Source organism: Molothrus aeneus, chromosome 4 (assembly GCF_037042795.1).
Source record: "Molothrus aeneus isolate 106 chromosome 4, BPBGC_Maene_1.0, whole genome shotgun sequence".
NCBI classification, from domain to species: domain Eukaryota; kingdom Metazoa; phylum Chordata; class Aves; order Passeriformes; family Icteridae; genus Molothrus; species Molothrus aeneus.
This window is the reverse complement of record NC_089649.1, coordinates 67,721,580-67,742,638: the sequence shown is the minus strand read 5'-3', so window position 1 is coordinate 67,742,638 and position 21,059 is coordinate 67,721,580. Positions and strand designations below refer to the sequence as shown.

Below are 21,059 nucleotides of genomic sequence, written 5' to 3'. Positions count from 1 at the left end.
GCATGAAACTCCAGGTTGAAGGTGTTGAGAGATAACTGTGTGAGTTTGACTGCAAAAACTGTTTTTCCTAATCAGAGGTTTATTGATTGAGCTATGTTGAATTTGAGTTGCTCTTGACACTTTTTGATAGTAACTCCTAATTTTTGATTTCACTCCCAGTTATAATCATTCTTTAAGGCCTTATTTCACTGCTTTCTGGAGTAGTTACTATGGAGTAGTTAAATAAGCTGGGTATTTTTAGGCATGTAAAGAATCTTGAAATAAATTGACTTCAAAAGTGTTAAATATGAGAAAAAGGAGAACACCATATTTGCAGCTGAGCTGTTTGCTGTGTGTGTACACCCTTACACTCTGCACAGGTTGTCCTTTCCTCCTTCACTGCTGCTTGATTGCTTGTGGTCTTACTGTGGAGAAACCAGCCAGCTTAAAAACCTCCTCTCATTTTCAGTTGTTGAAGATGTGGTATGAGCTTGATGAGAAGAAACAAAGGAAGTACCTGAAGAAGACAAATAAGTGTCCTGACCCAAGCCTCGGGGTTTGGCGTCCAGATACTTATTTTGCATCAGTTTCAGAAACATTTGAAAAGGGAGTTGAAGGCTATATCAATAAATGGGAATCTGAGAACAGACGGAGTTACACGCACACAGCACTTTCTTCTGATAGGTAAAAACCTCTGAGTGTCTTCTTTGCACTGAGCCTAAACCCAAAATACCTTTTTGGAGCAAGTTTGCTAAAACTGAAAACAGTCTTTACCAAGCCTTGTTTCTGTTGTGGCCATTGTGAAGCTAAGCAGTGGGGTTTCAAAATTGTTCTTAAAAGCCAGATGTGCTTAGTGTGCAATGGAGAGGCTCTGGTTATCTGTTCCTTCCACACCTCAATTTTCCATGCTGCTGAGGGCTTTAGCAAAGCCTCTCTGGAACCACAGCAATGTATTGCTGTCCCCATGCATATAAAATAATACTTTATAGTGATCTTGAAAAACAAAGTATGCTCTTGATGCACCTTGGAGTTAGCAAGGCTGTTAGCAAGTGCAAGTGGGAGTAAATGGACTCTCTTTTGACATTCTGGGATTTGGCACAGAACTAAAATACAATTTGGCCAAGGCCCCAGTTCTGTGTTAATGGGCTATGTTTGTCAGATCAGATGGGGATAGACAATTTTACAGTTTCTGGAGCATATTTATCTGTAAGCTACCAGGAGAAATTGTCTCAAAGATGTGACTTCATTGAACTAAGCAATGATTCATTCTTTTCTGAGTTTTTTATTTTGTATGTGCAGCTAAACCTCTCATTTGCTGTCTCCAGATTAAAGGATCTGTTGTATTTAAAGTGGCAGCGTTCTCTCTGTGACCCAGGAGAAGCTGTGGGGCTTCTTGCTGCTCAGAGCATTGGGGAACCTTCAACACAGATGACTCTGAACACCTTTCACTTTGCTGGCAGAGGTGAAATGAATGTCACATTGGGTATTCCAAGGTGAGAAAGCTGTGTCCTCAATGGGCCCTTTATTTTAGGCACTTAAGTATATAATTGTGCTAGGTTCACTGGCAGGTATATGTGTGAATATTGAGGGTGCACAGTCCTTCAGTGCCCTTGCAGATTTTGCCTGCTCAGAATACTTTAGTTTTACAATTTTCCAGTTATTTTGGTTCTTTTTCCAGATACTAAAGATCAATGAAGGCCCCTTACTCTAATCTGATGTACAGATCATCAAATCAAATTGCAAATCATCAGTTTATTTGGAATAATGTGGGTCCTGACCTGGCCTCATGTGGGAGCGTGGGATGTCTTAGATGGGAGGGGATTGTGTTGCTTCAGAGAAGCACAGGAGGGGAAGAACATACAAGGAAGCATCCATCATGCATCTGTAGGAAACAGATCTCATTAGTCCTTCTGTTCTTGGAACAATTTATTATCATCTCTTCTCATAACTGGGGGAATAATCCAGTTGAGGCAGTGGGGCTGCTGTGCCTGGGGGGAATCAGAACAGAGAAAAGGAGCAGTGCAGTGTGACCACAGCTCTGGGTGCACATGGCATTGGTGGAACTGCCAGTTACTGCATTCTGCCTAATGAAATAACCTAGATAATTACTTGATTTGCATAGTGCTTTTATGGCTTAATTGGAACGATTATTCTTTGTTTAAAGGTTGAGGGAAATACTGATGGTGGCCAGCTCGAACATTAAAACACCAATGATGAGTGTTCCTGTGCTCAATACCAAGAAAGCTCTCAAAAAGGTGAAACAGCTTAAGAAACTCCTCACAAGAGTGTGCTTGGCTGAGGTGAGATTTCTTTTCAGTGCATCCTTTGAGAGTCAGCAAAACAAACTCTCCTCTTTGAGCTCATCAGTAGTTTGCTATGCCATAGTCTTTGGCTTTTTCTCAAGCACCTTTTCCTCTGTCTGTAGAATTGGAGGGATTCTGTTTTGTCTTTGAGACAAGCTCATCTGGCTGTGCTTGGCATAAAGCTCAAATAGATACCTTTCTATCTGTCCCCCCCCCTTCCTAATCTCACACAAATAGCTGTGCTCAACAGAATCAGAACATATGTCTCTGTGGAGATTGACTACACCAGGATGTGTTCTGTGTTCTTCCTTCCTTGTGCTCTCCTCCATGCCCTCCCCCTTCTATTTTTCCACCTCTTGTGAGTTAAAAGCAGCAAGAATCAGGTTAGTTGTATGCTGGAATACTGTCCTGCTCTAAAATGAACCTGTAGGCCACCTGAGAAGGGTAATCTCTTGTGAAGAAGTTGGGTGGGGGGTGAGGCTTTTCCAGTATTGTCTGAGTTAATTGTTGGGAAGACAAAAAGTGCAGTAGTGTACAGTCCTTTTGCCCAGGAGCCTCCAGAAAAGTTTGCCAGTTAGCCTTGTGTAATTCTGGTTTCCTGTGAAAACCAGAGCTGCAGGAAACAAATGAAATGTCTTCATCAAAGGAGTTACACATTCCCTACCTGGGAATGTTTTGTAGGTCTTGGAGAAAGTGGACATTGAGGAGTCCCTGCATGTGAAGCACAAGCTGAACAAGCATCGCCTCTACAAAATCAGATTCCATTTCTTGCCTCTTGAATATTACCGAGAGGAGAAGTGTGTGAAGCCCAGGCAGATCTTGCACTTCATGGAAACAAGGTGAGTTTGCTTTCAGATACTTTAATATTTGCTTTTCTTTTGCCTTTTTATGGGCTTTGCATGTGGTTGATTACAGCTGCTGTGGCTTTTAGAGGAACAGTTCCAGTAGATGTGCAGAAAAAAATTACAGTTGCTTTTATGTCCTGAATAAAATTGACAATTTTATTATTCAAGTTCAGTAATGAACTATCTCTTCTGAAGGTCAGTTTGATGTGCAGATTTTATATCCAGATGAGTGTATAATTTTATGCTTTGGATGCACAGCTACATCTGTGACAGTAAAAGAGCTCATACCAACCTTTTGATTCCTAAATTAATGAGAAAGGGCTGAGAAAAATTATTTACATTATCCTAGAAGTACTTTTTTCCAGCAGGGAATAATGTCCTGTTATGAATTGTCTGGCTTGTTAACCAAAATAAATAAATTTTTTGACAACTTCATATTTTCTGTGGTGCTGCTGAGCTTTGACATTCTGAGTTGCTTCTTCTGTCAGGTTCTTTAAAGTTCTTCTGGAAGCAATTAAAAGGAAGACTACAAAGATGGCATCTTTTAATGAAGTCAGCACTCGGAAGACAACTCGGAAGGATTTAGATGATGACCAAGACAAGGTACAAAATAAATCACTTGAAAACAGCTCACTTCTTTTCAATGTTGTTGAGAACCAGAACTGGGAAAGTGTAGCATGTTTCAGTGCACACCAAATGTCTGAATAGTAAATTGTTACTTAAATACTTTGTACGTAAACTGTCTGCATTCTCATAAAATTGACAAGGAAATTGAAGTTTTTGTGTATTAATTCCTGATTTGCTTAAGACTGTACTCTGAAAATGCCTGTTCATTTTAGCTTCTTTGGGACAAAAACATACCACTCTTCTTGCTCCCAGATCAGTCCTGTTGGAGCAGTGGTTGTCAAAACTTTAGAGAAGGTTCTTTGTTCATTGAAATATTTTTGCATGTTCCTTCTGCCACTCCTCTCCCATCAAGGGATGTCAGAGCAGAGTGACAGCTTATCCATCTTACAGACATTGACCTTGTTCAATGTTGAAGTTATCAGGAGTATGAGTTCATTTCTTTATAGTAGTGGACATACAGAAATTATTTTTTCTGTAAAGGTAGAACACTGAACAAGAGCTGTTAAATTCCAGATGTTTGGCTGAAGCCTTTTGATGCAGTTGGTACTGAGTAGCAGTCAGCCTGATCATCTGTCTGTCATGGATTTTTAGACACTGAACAATCTGGAAGCTGTAGCAGAGGAAGAAGAGAACATTGTTGATGCAGAAGCTGATGAAGGGGATGGTGATGCTACAGAAACAAAACGGAGGAAGAACCAGGAGGAAGAGGTAATGACTTTATAGGTGCTCAGCACTGCTCTTGAATTCCCTATTTCTTCTATGTTTGACTTGGGAAGGAAAACTTCCGCTAAAATAAAATGCTGAAAAAAACCAAACCCCACTTGAGAGGGAAATAGGGATTCTCTCCTTCTTTGGGCTGGAGACACATTTGGCTCTTTTCTGAAGCTTTGTTCTTCAGGCATTTGGGTGGATGTGTCTGGCAGTCAGGCTGTGCTGAAGTTCACCTTAACTTTACCTTTTGCTAATTTCATGCCATTCATTGTTTTTAAAACTTTACTGTGGTTCTTAAAACTTAGTCTCCCTGCATGTTTCTCTGTGTTCAGTACTTCATAATTAGCTCTTAAAAGATGGAGTGCTGTAATTTCAGCAAGAGGGTGGGGTAACTGAAAATCCTGAGGGAATCCCATCATCAGAGTTGGATTATGGGAAGAAATTGGACTTTCTCAGGGAGAGCAAACTAAAATCTGCAACAGTCTCAACATCCTGTAGCATCCTGGACTGTACTGAGAAATAATGGTAAAATTATAAAGAAATAAAGACTGAACTGAATCTGTTGTATTATTTTCTTTACAACAAAATTGCATTTTCTTTGTGCTGTAAGGGTAAGATCCTTGCAACTCAGCAGTGAAGAACATTCCATAATTGGACTGTTCATGGTGTGCTGTGTCTCTGTACAGGTTCTGGCTCAGATAAACACAGTGTTATTTCTTTGCAGGTTGATTATGAGAGTGAAGAAGAGAATGGGGAAGAAAACATTAATGAGAATCCAGAAGATGAAGAGGCTGAATCTGAAAAAGAAGAAGGGACTCCTGGTGCTGAAGAGGATCAGAACAGAGCAGAGGGTGAAGATTCTCAGCATCTTTCCTTTGTGTCTCAGACTAAAAAAGGGAAAGATCAATTGCTTAAGTCAGCAGAGGTGCGAGTGAGCGCTGTTGTGGAGAGCCACCCATCCATACAGGATTACACCTTTGACACTGAAAATGAGCTTTGGTGTGAGGTAAGGTGCAACATCTCTGGGTGGTTGCATGTAGCTCCCATAACTAATGGTTCTTTTCATTGCAGTGCTGCTGTTCTGTCTCAGCAATCCCCTATGAATACAGAAAGCAGCACTACAAATGTATTTTTTGATGGCGTTTTTAGTAATTTCTCATTTTCAGAACACCTCATGGAACTTTTTCTAAAAACAGTTTTCTGACAGGTTTATTGTGTTTTAATCTTTTAGTATATGATGGTCTGCTGTGGCGGTGTTTGCAGGGGCCTTAGGATGAGGGAAGAGACGAGAATCTGACTTCATGTTTCAGAAGGCTTGATTTATTATTTTATGATATATATTATATTAAAACTATACTAAAAGAATAGAAGAAGGGATTTCATCAGAAGGCTAGCTAAGAATAGAAAAAGAAATTATAACAAAGGCTTGTGACTGACTGAGACAGTCCAGACAGCTGGGCTGTGATTGGCCATTAATTAGAAACAACCACATGAGACCAATCACAGATGCACCTGTTGCATTCCACAGCAGCAGACAATCATTGTTTACATTTTGTTCCTGAGGCCTCTCAGCTTCTCAGGAGAAAAAATCCTAAAGAAAGGGTTTTTCATAAAACATGTCTGTGACAGTCTGCTGTGTAGCCCTTGATGAATAAAAGTGATGGCTGAACTGTTAATAAAAATGTAAAAATCTTAAAAAAAAAACCCAAAACCTCAACAAGCATATACCTGACAGAAGGGATAAACAAACAAACAAAAAAAAGCTGTTCTTGTAAGTTCAGAGACCTCAAAAGCAATGTGGATGAGTGATCCTGGAATGGGGAATTCACATTGCCATCATTCACCTCTAATTCCAGTCAGACATTTGTGTTCCTTAACACACAACGAGGGTAATTCCACTTACCAGACTTTTGCCTACAGAGAAGTGTGCTGGTTATTGAGCCTGGTGTTCAAGCCTCCTTACATGTGTTGTTTTTTTGCCCATCAGGTTTCCTTGGCACTGCCACTGACCAAGGTGTACTTTGACCTGTCCTCCCTGCTGGCATCGCTGGCGCGCAGCACGGTGATCCACGAGGTGAAGGGCATCACACGCTGCCTGCTCAATGAAAGCACCAGCAAGGAGGGAGAGAAGGAATCTGTTCTCCAGACAGAAGGGATAAACCTGGCAGAGCTCTTCAAATACTCTGATGTGTGTAATCTATTTCTAACCCCAGAGTTCAATGTTCCTTTGTGTCTGGGGGAGATGGTGGATGATGGATGTCATTTCAATTTCTCAGGGGTGATGTGGAGCCTTTTCAGCTCTTGAACTGTCTTCCTCCTCCTTTTCATCCCCAGATGTATTCAGTGGAGCCTTTTCTCAAGGGCAGCTTGCAAATCAGTGTTTGTGCAGCAGCCAGGGCCTAATGACAGATGATTTCACACCATTCTTCTCTCTCAGTCTCTTTAAATGTTACTTGAGGGAGTTCTTCATCTCAATGAATTGCAGTGCTTGGAGATGAATAGTTCTGTTATCCCATCTAATCCATAGCTCTCCAAATACAGGATTGTTTTAATCTGCATCTTCTCTTTTGCTAATAGTTCTGGCTGTCTGACACACACTGGGCATTGCATTGTGTTGTTTGGAAGACTTTAACTTGTTTTCTGGTGTATTTTGTTAGCTTGCTTTTTGTGATTTCAGTTAATTTTCTCCTGTGGTGAATTTTGACTCCAGTGCTCCTATTCATCTATTTAATGCTGCTTAACACAAATCCTCAGAATAATTTTTCTCTGTGTTTGACAACTAGGCTGCTGCCTAGTTATTCTGTAACTGTTGGTGCTGCTTAAGCTCATGAAGAATGGAAGAAAAAAATCTTAGCTTAAGTTATTTAGAAATGCAGAGTAACTGTTGTCCTAACTTGTGTCTCTATTTTTTCTGCTTTCAGATTTTGGACCTGAACAGACTTTATTGCAATGATATCCATTCCATGGCTAAGAATTATGGAATTGAATCAGCCCTTAGGGTCATTATAAAGGAAATAAAAGATGTATTTGCTGTATATGGTAGGATTTCTTTGTATTTTTATAATCTTTAATAACATTAAGATAGGAAAATGCAGCCACACGCTTTCAGTTATGGTTTTGCATGATTCTTTTCATTTATTTTTAGGTTGTAGGTTTTCATTGTTTTAATTATTGCAGAGTCTTCTGTGAAGACCTTGCTAGTTAATTATTAGGTTTCTTTAATCAGTAGGAAATAGGTGAGGTTGAATTTATTCCCCCTTCACAGAGTTCTTCCATTCTGGTACATCTTTTGCAAGCTGCAAGTTTCAGACCAATTAATTATTAATGTCTGAGGAAGCCAACTGTTAGACTTGTGCTGTGGCCCTGAGAAGAAGATCAACCTTGCCTCACTTTGCCTTTTTAATGATGGGAACCCAGGCTCCTGAGGTTTTATATCTTTCCTAAAACAGCTGCACTGCATTGTCTGAATGTTCTTCTCTCAGATGATTCTGAGAGCCCAGCCAGGGGTGGCTGCATGGCTTCATAGGCACTCACTGCAGTGGAGTCCTGCTGTGAAATAAACTATTGAAAATAGGGAAGATTAATACAGTGGGAATTTTAGCAAGCACTTATAGCAAACAGATTTGCCAGCTGGCAGCCCAGAATGGTCTGACCTTCAAGTTGTTCAAGAACTGCTCAGTAAATGTTGACAGAGCTGTTAATGACCCCCATTACACTGAGTCCACAAGTGTTATTTAGGAATAAGTGCATTTTTTTTAGCCTGAACAGGGTTTGCTGTGAATGCCTGATGTCATGCACAGAGGACATCAGAGAGTTTCTGACTCTGGGGCCCAGCTAATCCAGGCCACCAGGTGAGAGGCAGCAGCTCTGTCCCTCCCAGATGGATGGATGGATGTGGGATCCCCTTCTGTGCAAACAAAGATGGTGCAGACATTTGCTGATTTTAGTAGAGAAACTCTGCTGCCTTACAGCATTCTTGACATTGCAATTTCCCATTCCTTGCATTTCAGTTTGGAGAGACACTGTTTTGTATTAGAATGAGGTCTGCCTCTCCTGGAGATTTGAGGGGAGCAGTTAAACCAGAGACACACTGCCAGAAGAATGTTAATAGAGATGTTCTCCAAGCTGCTTGGATTCAAAGGCTTTATTTTAGACCTGATTTGTTTAAAAAGCCCCACAGATTCAGCCCTTGAATGCTCTGATGATTGGTTTTCTTTGTGTTTTAAGGAATTGTGGTAGACCCTCGACACCTTTCACTTGTGGCAGATTACATGTGTTTTGAAGGAATTTACAAACCACTGAATCGCATTGGAATTCAGTCCAACTCCTCCCCTCTGCAGCAGATGACGTTTGAAACCAGCTACAAGTTCTTGAAGGATGCAACAATGATGGGTAAATGGTTTAGTTTGAGATCTCTTGCTGCAGGATTTCACATATGCTTGGTTTCATAACTTTCCAATATTTTGAGTAGTGCATAATGGCATTAGAAAAAATGCCAGAGGCAGATATTTAAAATAAGCCCTTGCCTAGGAAAATGTTCCAGATGTTTTTAGTAAAATTCTGTCAGCTTAAATAAAGCCAGCTCCCACATGGAATCTGTGGGGTCTGTGACTCCTTTCTTTAAGAATTAGATGGGCATTTTTACAGCAAACCTTAAGGTTGTTAAGATTTGTTATAGCTAAGCTTTATAACAGACCACTAAATCTGCCTTTTTCTGTCTCTACTATTAAAATTGTCTTCTCTACTTTGTTTTTGTGCCTGTGTTATAACTTCCATATCTTTTCCAGCCTTGCTATTCAGCATTTTATTTTGAGAACAGACCTGGCTGTTACTCTGATTTAGCACTTTATCTTCACTTTTTCCCCTCAAACAGTAGGTTTCTGGTGCCATTTGAGATTCCCAAGAGTATCCTTCTGCCTCAGTTGCCTCTCTGCAAGGTGTAGAGATCACAGGGCTGTGTGGATCATTTAGGATGTTTGGAGCAGCATTAGCCATCTACATTTAAGGCCTTCTATCAAAAAACCTCATGCTTTAAGTCTGTCATTTGACAGCTTTTGTGATCTCAGCCTTTGGATACTAATTACATCTCCCTTTTGCAAACAGACTTGGTTTCTGTCACTTGCCAGTCAGATGCTTGCTTTGCAGATGCTGCTGTGCTGTGTCCTTCCAGTTCCAAATGGGGACTGCTCTCAACATGATCTCTTCAGCTCCTGTCCTAAACTGCCTTGCACTGACATCAGAAATACTTCTATCACTGAATTCCTTTTTGCTAATGCTGTTTTATACCTTCTCTGGGAAGAAAGATTGGGTTTTAATTCATAGCATTGGTTATGAGTCACTTAATTAATCTGAAAATTGTGAAGGAAAAGTGTAAATCCAGGGTGAAGTTAGAGAGAAGAGGATGTTTCTCACTCAGTTTCATCCTCTGGATTTTTGTTGTATCACATAGTGACTTAGACATTAAATCAGAGCAGTTTTTGCCAAGTGAAATGTAATGTATGGATAATATTATGAATGAAGACATTCAGTGAATGCTGACAGAAGGGCAGGGTGGCTTGGCTGGAACTGCACTGATTACAAGCAGAGGGAGTTAATGATTTCACCATGCTGGAAATCAGTCATAATGGGGATTGCAGCAGCCTGGATCTAATTTGCTTTAATGTAACTGATAACTTGATTGTACAGTTCAAGAGACACTGAGAGGGTGCCTGGGGCTGATGCCCTGAGCAGTGGGAAGCAGTAGGAAGGAAAGGAGAAGGTTTGTGAGGACGTGCACAGCTGAGGTGAGCACAGGCTGCTCAGCAGGGCTCCTTGTGCAGGGAGCAAACTGCATCAGCAGAGAGATCCCTGGGCTGTTTGCTCAGAGAATGAGTCTTTGTTCACATCACATGAGCAAACAGGGCAGCACGACTGTCCTGTTTAACCATCTAACAAAGGGGCCTTTTTTTTTTCTTCAGCTGACACACATTTAGGAGCAGCTATTTAATTATCCAGCTGTGGCTGAGATCAGAGCAGTGAGCACATGCCATACACAGTGCTGTGTGTGTGCTCCTGCCCCCACCCCCTGCATGATGCAAGGCTGAGTACATTTTGCTCAGTGGAAGAAAGATAACCAGACTTAGCAGAAGTTTACCAATTTTATTTCCAATTTCCTACTGTGCTAATGATAAACTTGCAGCTTGCTGTAGTTAGGATGAATGAAAACCAGCCTGACTGCTTACAAAAACAGTGGAAGTAAAACAATCCCAGCCAGACATGTCATCTGGAGTGCTTCCAAATTTCTGCGACACTATTTCGCTACAGTGAGTAACCACAAAATCAGAGGAATTCATGGAATGTCTCTCCAGTGAAAAGTTCTCTTCATATCTAGCCAGAGGGATTTAAAATACACATCAAAGGGATTCATGCTAACAAAGGAAAAAGGCAGCAATGGCAAGGGAATCTTTCTGGTTTTGCCTCACATGTATTTTTTAGTGACCTATTTAGTCACCAGGATGTGTTCACTGGAAGGTCAAATCTGTGTTCTCTTAGAATTCAGACTGTTTTGTCTTTCCATGTGGAATCAGGAGGTTTTAGTAATGTGTGGCCTAATTATTTGCTTGCACCAAAGATGGGGCTGAGATAGTAGTTGTTGTAGGAGGATTAGAAAGAGTTCTGGCCTCTAAACTCCCAGAAATCCCAATTCAGTGTGAACAGCAGGTGGCAGAACCTTTCTGAACCTGGGGGTGCTGAACCAGATGGCCTCTTGCACATAAACCAAAACGATTTCTTTCCAGCACTGACCTTGGAGAATCCTTTGGGAACCTCCTGATAGGATTTGTTTGAATTCTGTTGCAGGTGCCCACGATGAGCTGCGATCCCCTTCGGCCTGCCTGGTGGTTGGAAAGGTTGTCAAAGGAGGGACTGGCTTGTTTGACCTCAAGCAGCCCCTGACATAGAGTTCTGGTGGAAACTTAAGGATCTGGTTGAAATGTTCATCATGAGAGCTGCATGTGCTCCACAGCTACACAGTGAGGGCATGTGCTGTGTCTCCAGATGCCTTTCCTGTGCCAACAGGTTTCTTTATCTGGATACCCAATGAGCCTTATCTATTTAATGAGTATTTTGATCCAAAGAAACACTTATTTACAGCTCATCAATGTAAAAAAAAATAGGCTATTTGTTTACATAGAAAAGAATAAAGTGCAGGAGTCAGTCTGGGTCTCAGGCTGTGCAGCTGTTCTGGCAGGCAGAAGTGAAAGCAGAATCTGTTTATGCTGTCTGACTTCTGTGGGGCAGAATCCCATCAGGGTGGGTAGTGCCAGTTGCCACATGGTCATTAGCATGACAGATTTCCAGTACTGGAAATAACATTCCAGACTGGCAGGTGGAGCTGGGCACTGCTGTGCTGAACCTCAGCACTGCACTGGAGCATTGTGCTCGAGGCATTTCCTCTCCTTTTGCTGCCCTTGGGTGCACTGACATGAGCTTGTATAAACTTCAGAGGATGCATTTTCCTATTCTGCTGCTTCATTTTATTAAGAAGAATGTGTCTGTGACACAGTTCTTAAACTTCTTTTAACTGAAGAGTAGAATTCAGGGTTTTCACAGTTTTTCCAATGCTCTTTTAAATTCTTTGGGTAGAATAGATCTCACACAGTGAGAGATTTGATTTTTGCTAAAGATTTATTCCTTAAATGCCAACATGAGCTGCTGTAGGAGTGACTATGTGAAAGACTCATGTAAGAATTACCAAAACAGAGATTGTAAACTATTTTTGCTTAAATATTCTGTATCAAAGAGGATATTTAATAAAAGAAATTGCAAAGAAATGTTCTGAATGCCATATTATGTGGTTGTTTGCCAAGGGGAGTTCACTTTTGACTCTGCTGGCTGTTAAAATCATGTGACCCAGGGCTGTTTGCCACTCCTCAGAAATCAGACTCATTTATATATTCTATTTTAATCAGGATGCACTGCACACAAGTAGCTAAAGCTCTTAGGAGTTTGCTCACTGCCATCTAGACAAGTTTTCTAACAGATCTCAGTGCCTGATTATTCTCACTGGTACCTCTGCACCAGTGGGAGTGCCAGAGCAGAGGGAGGCACTTCCATGGGGGCTGCACTGCAGGGGATCAGATCAGATAGTGGGCCCTGTTGATTTAGGATTGTGAAAGAGCCTCTCTGGAGTCCCTTGACTGACTCTGTTCTGCCTCAGCCCCTTAGAGCTGTGTCACATGTCCTGCCAATTGCACTGAAGCTTAACAAATGCCTTAACCCAGCAGGTGTCCAGTTTCACTTGGAAATCCCTGTGAAAGATCTCCTTGTGTCTCTCTCCAGTCTTAGCACCTGCTTTGTAGTTGTCAGAAACATCAGTCCAGCAAAGAGTCATGGGAGATTCAGTTGGGTACAGTTTAGCAAACAGATGGGAAAGAACAAGCATTGTACAAAAAGGCTTTTACTTCCAGGTTACATCTGTACTGGTACAGACTGTTTGTTGAGGGGTCCACAAAACATGTTCAGAGTCCTGCAGTGAGGAGCATCTCTGCCACATTTCCTATCTGGAGGATAGGAAAATCCTTGGTGCTCAGAACTGCTTGATCTAAATAACTCATTCATTCAAGTGAAGTGGTTACTCAGTGCTGCTCCCAGTAACACTGATGATTCCTTAGCTAAAGCCATTTGGAAAATGGCCTCAGGCTGTGGCAGGATGATCCAACTTTCCCTTTCAGTGTTGAGTTGCCTTTAAAATATCGGCATAGACCAGGATCCAAAACTTGATTCTGATTGTACTGAAATGTTGGCACAGACCAGGATCCAAAACCCAATTCTGATTGTACTGAAAGAATTGGCACTGTAGGAAAGTCTCAAATACAACATCTTAGGTAGAAAAAGGAAGTGGGAGGCTGTCCCTGTTCATGGGACAAAAGTGATGGGGGAGAAACGACCTCAGATGAGAGGCGTATTTCCAAGGCTGGAGAAAGGTGGATATTTTGGCATATAAATGGGTTTATTTTATACTGTGAAGGAGAAGTAGCTGAGGTAGCAATTACTCTTAATCCCTGGTGTGAGCAGATTGGCTTGGGGATCATCTCAACTGCCCTTTCTGAGAAAGGAATTGGGGTTTGCTTAGAATTCATGTGTGTGCAGAAAACAGCTAGAAAAAAGTCCTGCTTCATGTGGTTAGGAAACTTTACCTTTTTTTCACATCCCATGAACCTCTGTTGCATCTGGATCTTTTATTTTTAAAGTCTGCTTTCCTCCTGGCACTCATTGCTCTCACAGTACAGTGCTTTTTGAAGAAGTGTGAACAACCTACCCCCAAACAGTGTGGAAAAAGGCTGCAGTAATGGCTGGGGCTCTTGCTGCTTTGTGATTATTTGCAACAGACAAATGAGAGTCACTTTTAGCATAAAGGACCCCAAAAAGTGAGCAGTAGATGAGATTTTGTAGAGAGGAGGAGATCATGATTGAAAGGCTGGAAGAAGGGAACCATCCCTTCTCTTGGCTGTCTGCTGCACTTCAGGGTGCCAGGATATCCCAATGCTGTGGAAACACAGGAGGAATGAGGGAAGAAAAAGCAACTTCCAAATTGTCTCCCCTTCTTTATGTCCATTAGTAATAGTGGTCAATCTGTCTGCAAAACTAAAGGGTATAAGCTTGAATGTGCACTCCAGGGATGGGCTGCTGAGTGTATGAAGATATGAAAGCTGGGGAAGAGGATTTTTGAAATCTGTAATTAGGAGAACTCAAGAGTTACTCAAACAGAAGGAGGAAACAGTGATCCTCATCTGGTCCCATGTGCTTTGGCAAGGAGGGCAAAAGCTGTGGGTTCTGTCCTGCTGTACAGATGTGCCTGTGTGTCCTGTGCACACAGGCTGGGAGAGCTGGGACTGTGTTAGTCTGTAGAGGAAGTAGCTTTGGGAGCCCCTATAGCAGCCTTCCAGTACTTAACAGGGGGTGTGAATAAGGGAGAGTGATGGGCAAAACCAAAAAGAGATTTACATTAAATGTAAGGGAGAAATTCCCTGTGAAGGTGGTGAGACACTGGACCAGGCTGTCCAGAGAAGCTGTGGCTGCCCCATCCCTGGGAATGCTCAAGGCCAGGCTGAATGGGGATCTGAGCAGCCTGGTCTAGTGGAAGGTGTCCCTGCCCATGGCAAAGGGTTGGAGTGACATGAGCTTTAAGGTTCCTCCCAACCCAAACGATTTTGTGGTTCACACCCACTTGCAGATGCAGATTTGTTACCTTCAAGACAGAGATAACAAATGTTTTCAGTGTCTTGGTAACAGTGAATCAACTTTTATTTGCTCAGGAGTTGGAATGCAAGCTATGTTCAAGTCCAATCAATCATAATAGAAGGCTTGTTTTTCTCAGTAAATGATTAAAAACTCCTAAATTGGGCAATGAGAATGAATACAAATAGGAATTCGTTCTTTCATCTCAAAAAGCAAAGCTAAATATTAGAAGACAGGGAGCAGGAAAGTTTGTTTTCCCAGGTCACTGGTTCCCATGTTGCTGTGCTTGTGTAGGTCAGTAACCAGGCAGTGGCCACAACACAGCTCCCAGAGATCTTAAATCACTCAGAGCCTTTCTGGACAAACCACTTGATGCTTGCCAGTAAGTGCTGAAATCTGGAAGCAACCTCATCTGCTGAGGAATTTGCCAAGTGGGAGAGCATGTGGCAGCTCAGGGACACTTCCCACAAGGTCAGACTGTGGTGACCAGGCCGTGGCTGGCAGCAGGCAGAGGAAGCCAGGACAAAAATCTTTCTCTGGGATTAGGTCAGATGGGAGAATCTGCGAGGAACTGCCTTTAAGGGCTGAGATCCAAAAAGTGTTTTTAATGTTTTGGAGCTGAAAGTGGCAGTCTTGGTCTTTGGGGTGGATGTGAAGGGGTGGGGGAGAATGAGCTCTGCTTCCTACAGCTTCCTGCATGGCAACCAACTCCCTCAGGCAGAGGGGAACAGCAGGAACTTTGTGCCTCATCAGTCCCTGCTTTGCTTTGCTGTTTTTTATAGAATGGATAAAATGATGCTTCAACCTAAAGACCCCTGAATTTTGCTTTGTTTTGTGGATAATACAATTAAAAGAGAGCAAAGGTGAGTTCTTTGACAGTGCACCCAGGGAAGAGACAGTGACCTGTGTCTGGTCATGCCTGTGAGCCCAGGCAGTCACTGAGGACACAGGAGCCCTGCTCTGGGCTCTCTGCAGTGCCCTGAGGGGCTTCAAACACCCCTCCTGAGTGCACTAACCACCAGTACAGGAAAATTTCCATTTTCTTGCTCCAAAACTCCTTGCTGCTGCTGGAAATAACATGCTGTTCACAGGGACAAGGGCAGAAGGAGGTCAGCTCCATTCCCAGAGGAAGAAAGGGGAAGCTACCAGGGCTTTCTTGGAAGACCAGAGAAACCTTTCTCCTTGTGTTTGTGCAGCCTCATGCAGAAGGGTGGAGAGAAATCCTGCCTCAAAACAGTACTGCAATTGGGTCTTTTCCAGGATTCAGGGCATTTTCCTGTGATGAGAAAGACAGGGCTGGTAAATCCTCAGGGATAAGAGAGTAATGAAGCCCTGTGGGTACTATAACTCTCCTGTGAGGCAACCCCCCAGCTCCTTCAGCATTGCCTTTCCATATTAATTCTGATTTACAGAGCAATACAGGTTTGAGGAGGCCTGAAGATGCTCCCAGTGGGAATTGAACACCAGTACTGTGATATCCAATCCTGGATGCTGAGCTGGAGACCCACAGGGGTGCAGTGGGGTGCTCAGAGGGCTGTAGGGTGGGAAATGAAGGGTGGGAAATCCCAGTACCTACAGAGCCCTGCTGGCTGCAGGGTCAAAGAGCAGCTGAGCAGCATTTTTCAGAATGCAGAATTGATCAGGGAGGCATCATTAGAGCATCCTCCATGAGGCCTGCACTGCTGAGCTGAGCTGTCGGCCAGAGCCATCCCAGTCTGCTCCTGCTCCTGTTACACTGGATGCCACACAGCCAGGATTAAGCAAGCTGCTCATTAATGATGTTTTACAGTTTCCTGGCTTAGATCCCTCCCCAGAGCTGACTGTCCAAACTGGCCTGGAAAAGTTCTAGGTCTGATCACAGAGATGGAGAGGATGTAGAGCTGTTCCTGTTTTCCTAGGGGCAGTGTGCCCTGCCAGCTTTGGGAAGATAAATGATCCCCCTCAGTGGAGCTGCTTGGGGTCTGGTGGGGCTCATGGCTTGGTCTGTAGTAAAACTGCTGCTGTTGTTTGGGTTTTGGAGCCCTGCCTGGCACTACAGACAGAATAACGAGTGATCAAGATGTAACAGTGGAACAGTAATGCAAACTGCAATAAATACAGAGATGCATTATTAATGGGACATTAAAACCAAAAGGGCAAGTAGAGCAAATTGTATGCTGGCAGCACAACAGCTCTGCAGAAAAATCCCAGGGCTGTCCCTTGAAAAAAAATAAAAATCAATGCTCTGTGCAACATTTCAATACAGGATTCTTCTGCTTTCTGATATACTGTATTTGCTCTGCCTGGGAGCTGGGGTTACTTCAGGAAGAGGCAGAATTTGAGATGCATTTTAGCCCCAGCAGCCTCCTGAGTGTAAATAAGGCTACAAACCAGAGCAGTGCCCTCAGCCTGCCACAGAAATCAACTGTGATTTAATAGATCTTTAGTTTTGGGTTAAGCTACAGAAGTGGATTTTACAGGAGTGGAAAGACAGCAGAATCTGAATTACTGCTTTTGTAAAGCTCAGGCAGGAGTTTGAGGCTGGACCCAGACTGGTACCAAGAGGGGCAGTAGCAGGAAGGACCCATTTCAACCTCTCTTTGCATAAACACCAGCACTGGGGACAAATTTATGTAATTTTATAGTAACTGAAGTATCCATTTCTCTGGGTCTGGATTGAGGGCACTTGAGACAGTAGTTCATGTTCAGACTCAGGTGTTTATTATTTCTTATCAGTAAAACAATCTCACAACCACGAGTTCTGCAGCTTTTCATTAGAAGGCACAAAATGGCCAACAATCTCTTGTTACAAGGGCTTTTAAGACTAAACTACCCAATTAAGAAGTGACACCTGGATTATTTTCCCTTTTAACCCAATAACTGATCCCACAGAGCCCACAGTGCAGACTTTTCTGCCCAATTACAAAATGCCACCCAAACCCATGAAGAAGAAGGAAGAAGAAGGAAGAAGAAACCCAGGATGACACCCTGTGCCCTCCATCTTGCTTCCATCCACAAAACACTAAAATTCCCAAAACCTCAATTTCTCACCAAGTGATACACCTACACTACTCTCTATGATCTATTTCACATTTTTGTGGTTTCTAGTCCATCTTGAAGTCTGGGAAACTTCTCCATGAATGAGGGTGAAAGTCAGTGCTCTCCTAGGGGTCAGGGCACCCCAGAGCAGACAGAGAAATATTCCCAGTGCCCTGGGTTTCCACACTGAAGCTCAGGCAGAAACTCTTGGCTTTGCCTCATGTTTTGGGGCTGGTCCAGAGCTCTGGGGAGGAAAGAGCTGCTGTAACAGCTCTTTTAAGGTTCTGATGCTTCCACACCTCTACCCACCATGCTGCAGATCTGCTCAGTTATCTCTGGTACAGCCAGATCATGACAAACTCATCTTCCTCCATCAGAGACTGAGATCATGCCCATGGATGTGCTCCAGCTGAACAGGCCAGCAGCAGCTGGGTGACACAAAGCATGTGGTGGGAGCACAGAGAGGATCCACCCCTTTACCTTCGCCACAGGGCTCTCACTGACCCAACTCTTTGCCACCACGTGGCTTCAGATCTCTCTGTTGGTCCCTGGAAGCCAAGTCCTGCCCAGGCAGTGCTTTTAGAGTCCCTCTCTCAGCATTACCTTCCACTTGCAGAGGTTTCATAGGTGTGGCTTTGGCTTGCACAAACAGCTCTTGCAGCTCAGTGTCCAGCCAGGTCAAATGTAACCATGTCCAGCTTAACTGCATTTCCCTGCTGTATTCCTGGCACCCCAGTTTCCCAAAAGCCTCGCCCTTGCTTGGTGGTGATAATCCTTTCCAGAAAGCCATGACAGGGCTACCACTGCTGTGATTCATGTCCAGGCTGCTGCTCTGGGTAGGGCAAGTGCTGTGCCCTGTGCTGCTGCCAGGGAGGGCACAGGTCACTGCTGCCTTCCCCTTGTGCTGCCCCAAAGCTTCCCCCTCTCTTATCAACACTGAGACCTGTCCCTCCCTTTGTGTCAAATTCAAGGAACTGAAATTAGTTTGGTTTTATCTTTTTTTTTTCTGTTTCCTGCCAACATCTGTCCTACCAAACTGTTTTCATACTAAGCTATTTATGAGAATGAGTCTGCTCATTCATTTTGGGATCAAATGGGAGACCTGCATGGAGAGTGAATGACTGATGGCACATCCACCTGGTCAGGCCATGGAGTGTAAAGCCAGGCTGGGATTCATCCATTGCAGCCAATCCCAACATTACAGCCCTGGGGTCTGTGTTTCCCAGGACCCCTCTGACTGTGACTCCAAGTTGGTGGCTGGGTTTAATTCCACACAGTCCTACAAAGCCATGTGAGGCAAATATTTTATCCTCCTGGGATTCATGGGTATTCTTTTAAAGGAAATGTTCAAAATGAATCATAGAATCATTTAGGTTGGAAAAGACTTCCAAGATCATCGAGTGCAACCCTTGACCTTTTCTATTTTTTCTCAGCTTAGATGACTCCTGTGGTGGTAACAGTCGTGAATTTATATTATGTGGTATTGGGGGAAATCTCTCTGAGTTTTAATTCCTTGAAAACGTTTGGGATTTTTTTTTTTTTGAAAGAAGTTTCATACTGTGATGTTTGCTATTAAGGACTTCACCATAAGAACCCAGATCATTAAAGGCAGAAAACAAAGTAAACTCAAAAGATGTTACCTTTAAGGAATATTATGGTATCAGGTAGGCTCAGAATATGAATATCTGAGATCATTAATAATAAAAAGAAGCAAACACTTCATTTAATTAGTAGTAAAGACCTTGGAAAATTGAAAATGACATAGGTGAATGAACAGAAGAACTAATGATCTGAGTTTCTGACAGGCAAACCAGAAAACCTCTTTTCAATGGAAAGATGGAAATCCAGATACCATAGGCTTTCAAGACACAAAAGATCAAACCACCAAGTGGGTTTGTAGCCATGGGTACATGAGGTAGGCTGTGTCCTGAGCACTTTTGTGGCCACCAACCTCCTGCTGACAGTTTTGACAAAGAGGTTTTGCCACCCGTGTCCTTTCTAAGCCACCCCATCCTGTCACCACTCTTCTGGTTGGTGGGAGCTGCCAGGAAAGTGCCTTTCCCAGGTAAGGATTACTTTTTTCCTGCTTGGAAAATCTGCTGCTAAAGATGTGAAGGGCAAATGCTGGCCCATCATGGTGAACAAAGTCAATGTCTACCCTCTCCAAACTCCCCTGCACTGCTGGGTGAGCCTGGCTCCCCCAGCCCTCAAAAAGTGGCCAGGCCTTTGTACCCAGTGTGAGATGAGAGAGTTAATTATTACTTTCTAGAACAAAATGTGAGACCCAGAGGTGAGGTTTTACTGTCTGGGATAAATCAATACATGGTATTTGCTTTGGTAACATCAGAAAGGGCTGGTAGTCAACACAGCTCTCACAGCATCAGCCAGAGAGGGGTCAGCAAAGGCTGAGACACCCTGAATTCCCCACCACCCTCAGTCCTGCTGCCTCTGCAGCTTCTCTAGTGTCCCCCTTGAAACATTTCTGGCTGCATCCCCATCCTTCCCACCACCTCTCAGCATGTTACCCATGACTCAGGCATCACCTCCAATGGTGCCTGTCTCCCATTTCTGGGCTGTGAGTCAACACGTGCTGAGGATATCACAGATGTGCAGCTGATTGTCCTGCTGCTGATTTGGCCCTCACTACCTTTCATTAATTAAACCCCCAGACCTGCACTCCTTTGTCAGAGCTGTCTGAAATCACTTCCTAGGCCTAAAACATGCCAGGACTAGGGACAGGACAAGGCTTGCAGAGGCTGTTTTTGAAGAAAAAACAAACTTAAAAAAAGAATGTGATGAGGATCTGATACTTGCTTAATCCAGGGCTTAAATGCCAGTGCTAAGTTGGGGCACAACATGGGTGGTGCACAGCTGGGAGGAAGAAGGGGAAGCTGAAGGGCAGGAGAGTAGCTTTAGAAAGGGCTTCCTGCTTTCATTTCCTCACTACTGGTCTGGATCCTAATACAAGCATCTGTGTTAACTAATATAATATAATATAATATAATATAATATAATATAATATAATATAATATAATATAATATAATATAATATAATATAATATAATATAATATAATATAATATAATATAATATATATACCATAACATAATATATATAAGTTATATATATAACTTATATATATATATAACTTATATATATATATATATATAAAATTCAAAAATATTCTTTCAGTTGTGCCTTAGGCAGGATTTCACCCTGCTAAACCCAGCTGCAGTGAGCAGGGGTTTGATCAGAGCCAGCCCAAACCCATCACCTTGCTTTGCAGGCAGTGTGGCCAACTGAGCAGAGCAAAGGGCAGGAGGGCAGCAGAGCTGCTTCTTCTCCTCCCCTCTGTGGAG

At 42.9% G+C, this 21,059-nt stretch overlaps 1 protein-coding gene across 1 annotated transcript in view; it reads left to right on the top strand.

The window, feature by feature from the left end:
- The window catches only part of POLR1A (RNA polymerase I subunit A), a 33,299-nt gene extending 21,020 nt beyond the window's left edge, over window positions 1-12,279 (top strand). Inside the window, exons 24-34 of the mRNA XM_066549236.1 lie at window positions 449-663; window positions 1,305-1,472; window positions 2,144-2,279; window positions 2,964-3,121; window positions 3,616-3,730; window positions 4,346-4,462; window positions 5,190-5,471; window positions 6,453-6,653; window positions 7,387-7,504; window positions 8,693-8,857; window positions 11,303-12,279. Coding sequence (XP_066405333.1) covers window positions 449-663; window positions 1,305-1,472; window positions 2,144-2,279; window positions 2,964-3,121; window positions 3,616-3,730; window positions 4,346-4,462; window positions 5,190-5,471; window positions 6,453-6,653; window positions 7,387-7,504; window positions 8,693-8,857; window positions 11,303-11,403 — 1,776 coding nt within the window. The 3' untranslated portion in view covers window positions 11,404-12,279. The remainder of the gene's footprint in view (window positions 1-448; window positions 664-1,304; window positions 1,473-2,143; window positions 2,280-2,963; window positions 3,122-3,615; window positions 3,731-4,345; window positions 4,463-5,189; window positions 5,472-6,452; window positions 6,654-7,386; window positions 7,505-8,692; window positions 8,858-11,302) is intronic.
- The last annotated feature ends 8,780 nt before the right edge of the window (window positions 12,280-21,059 follow it).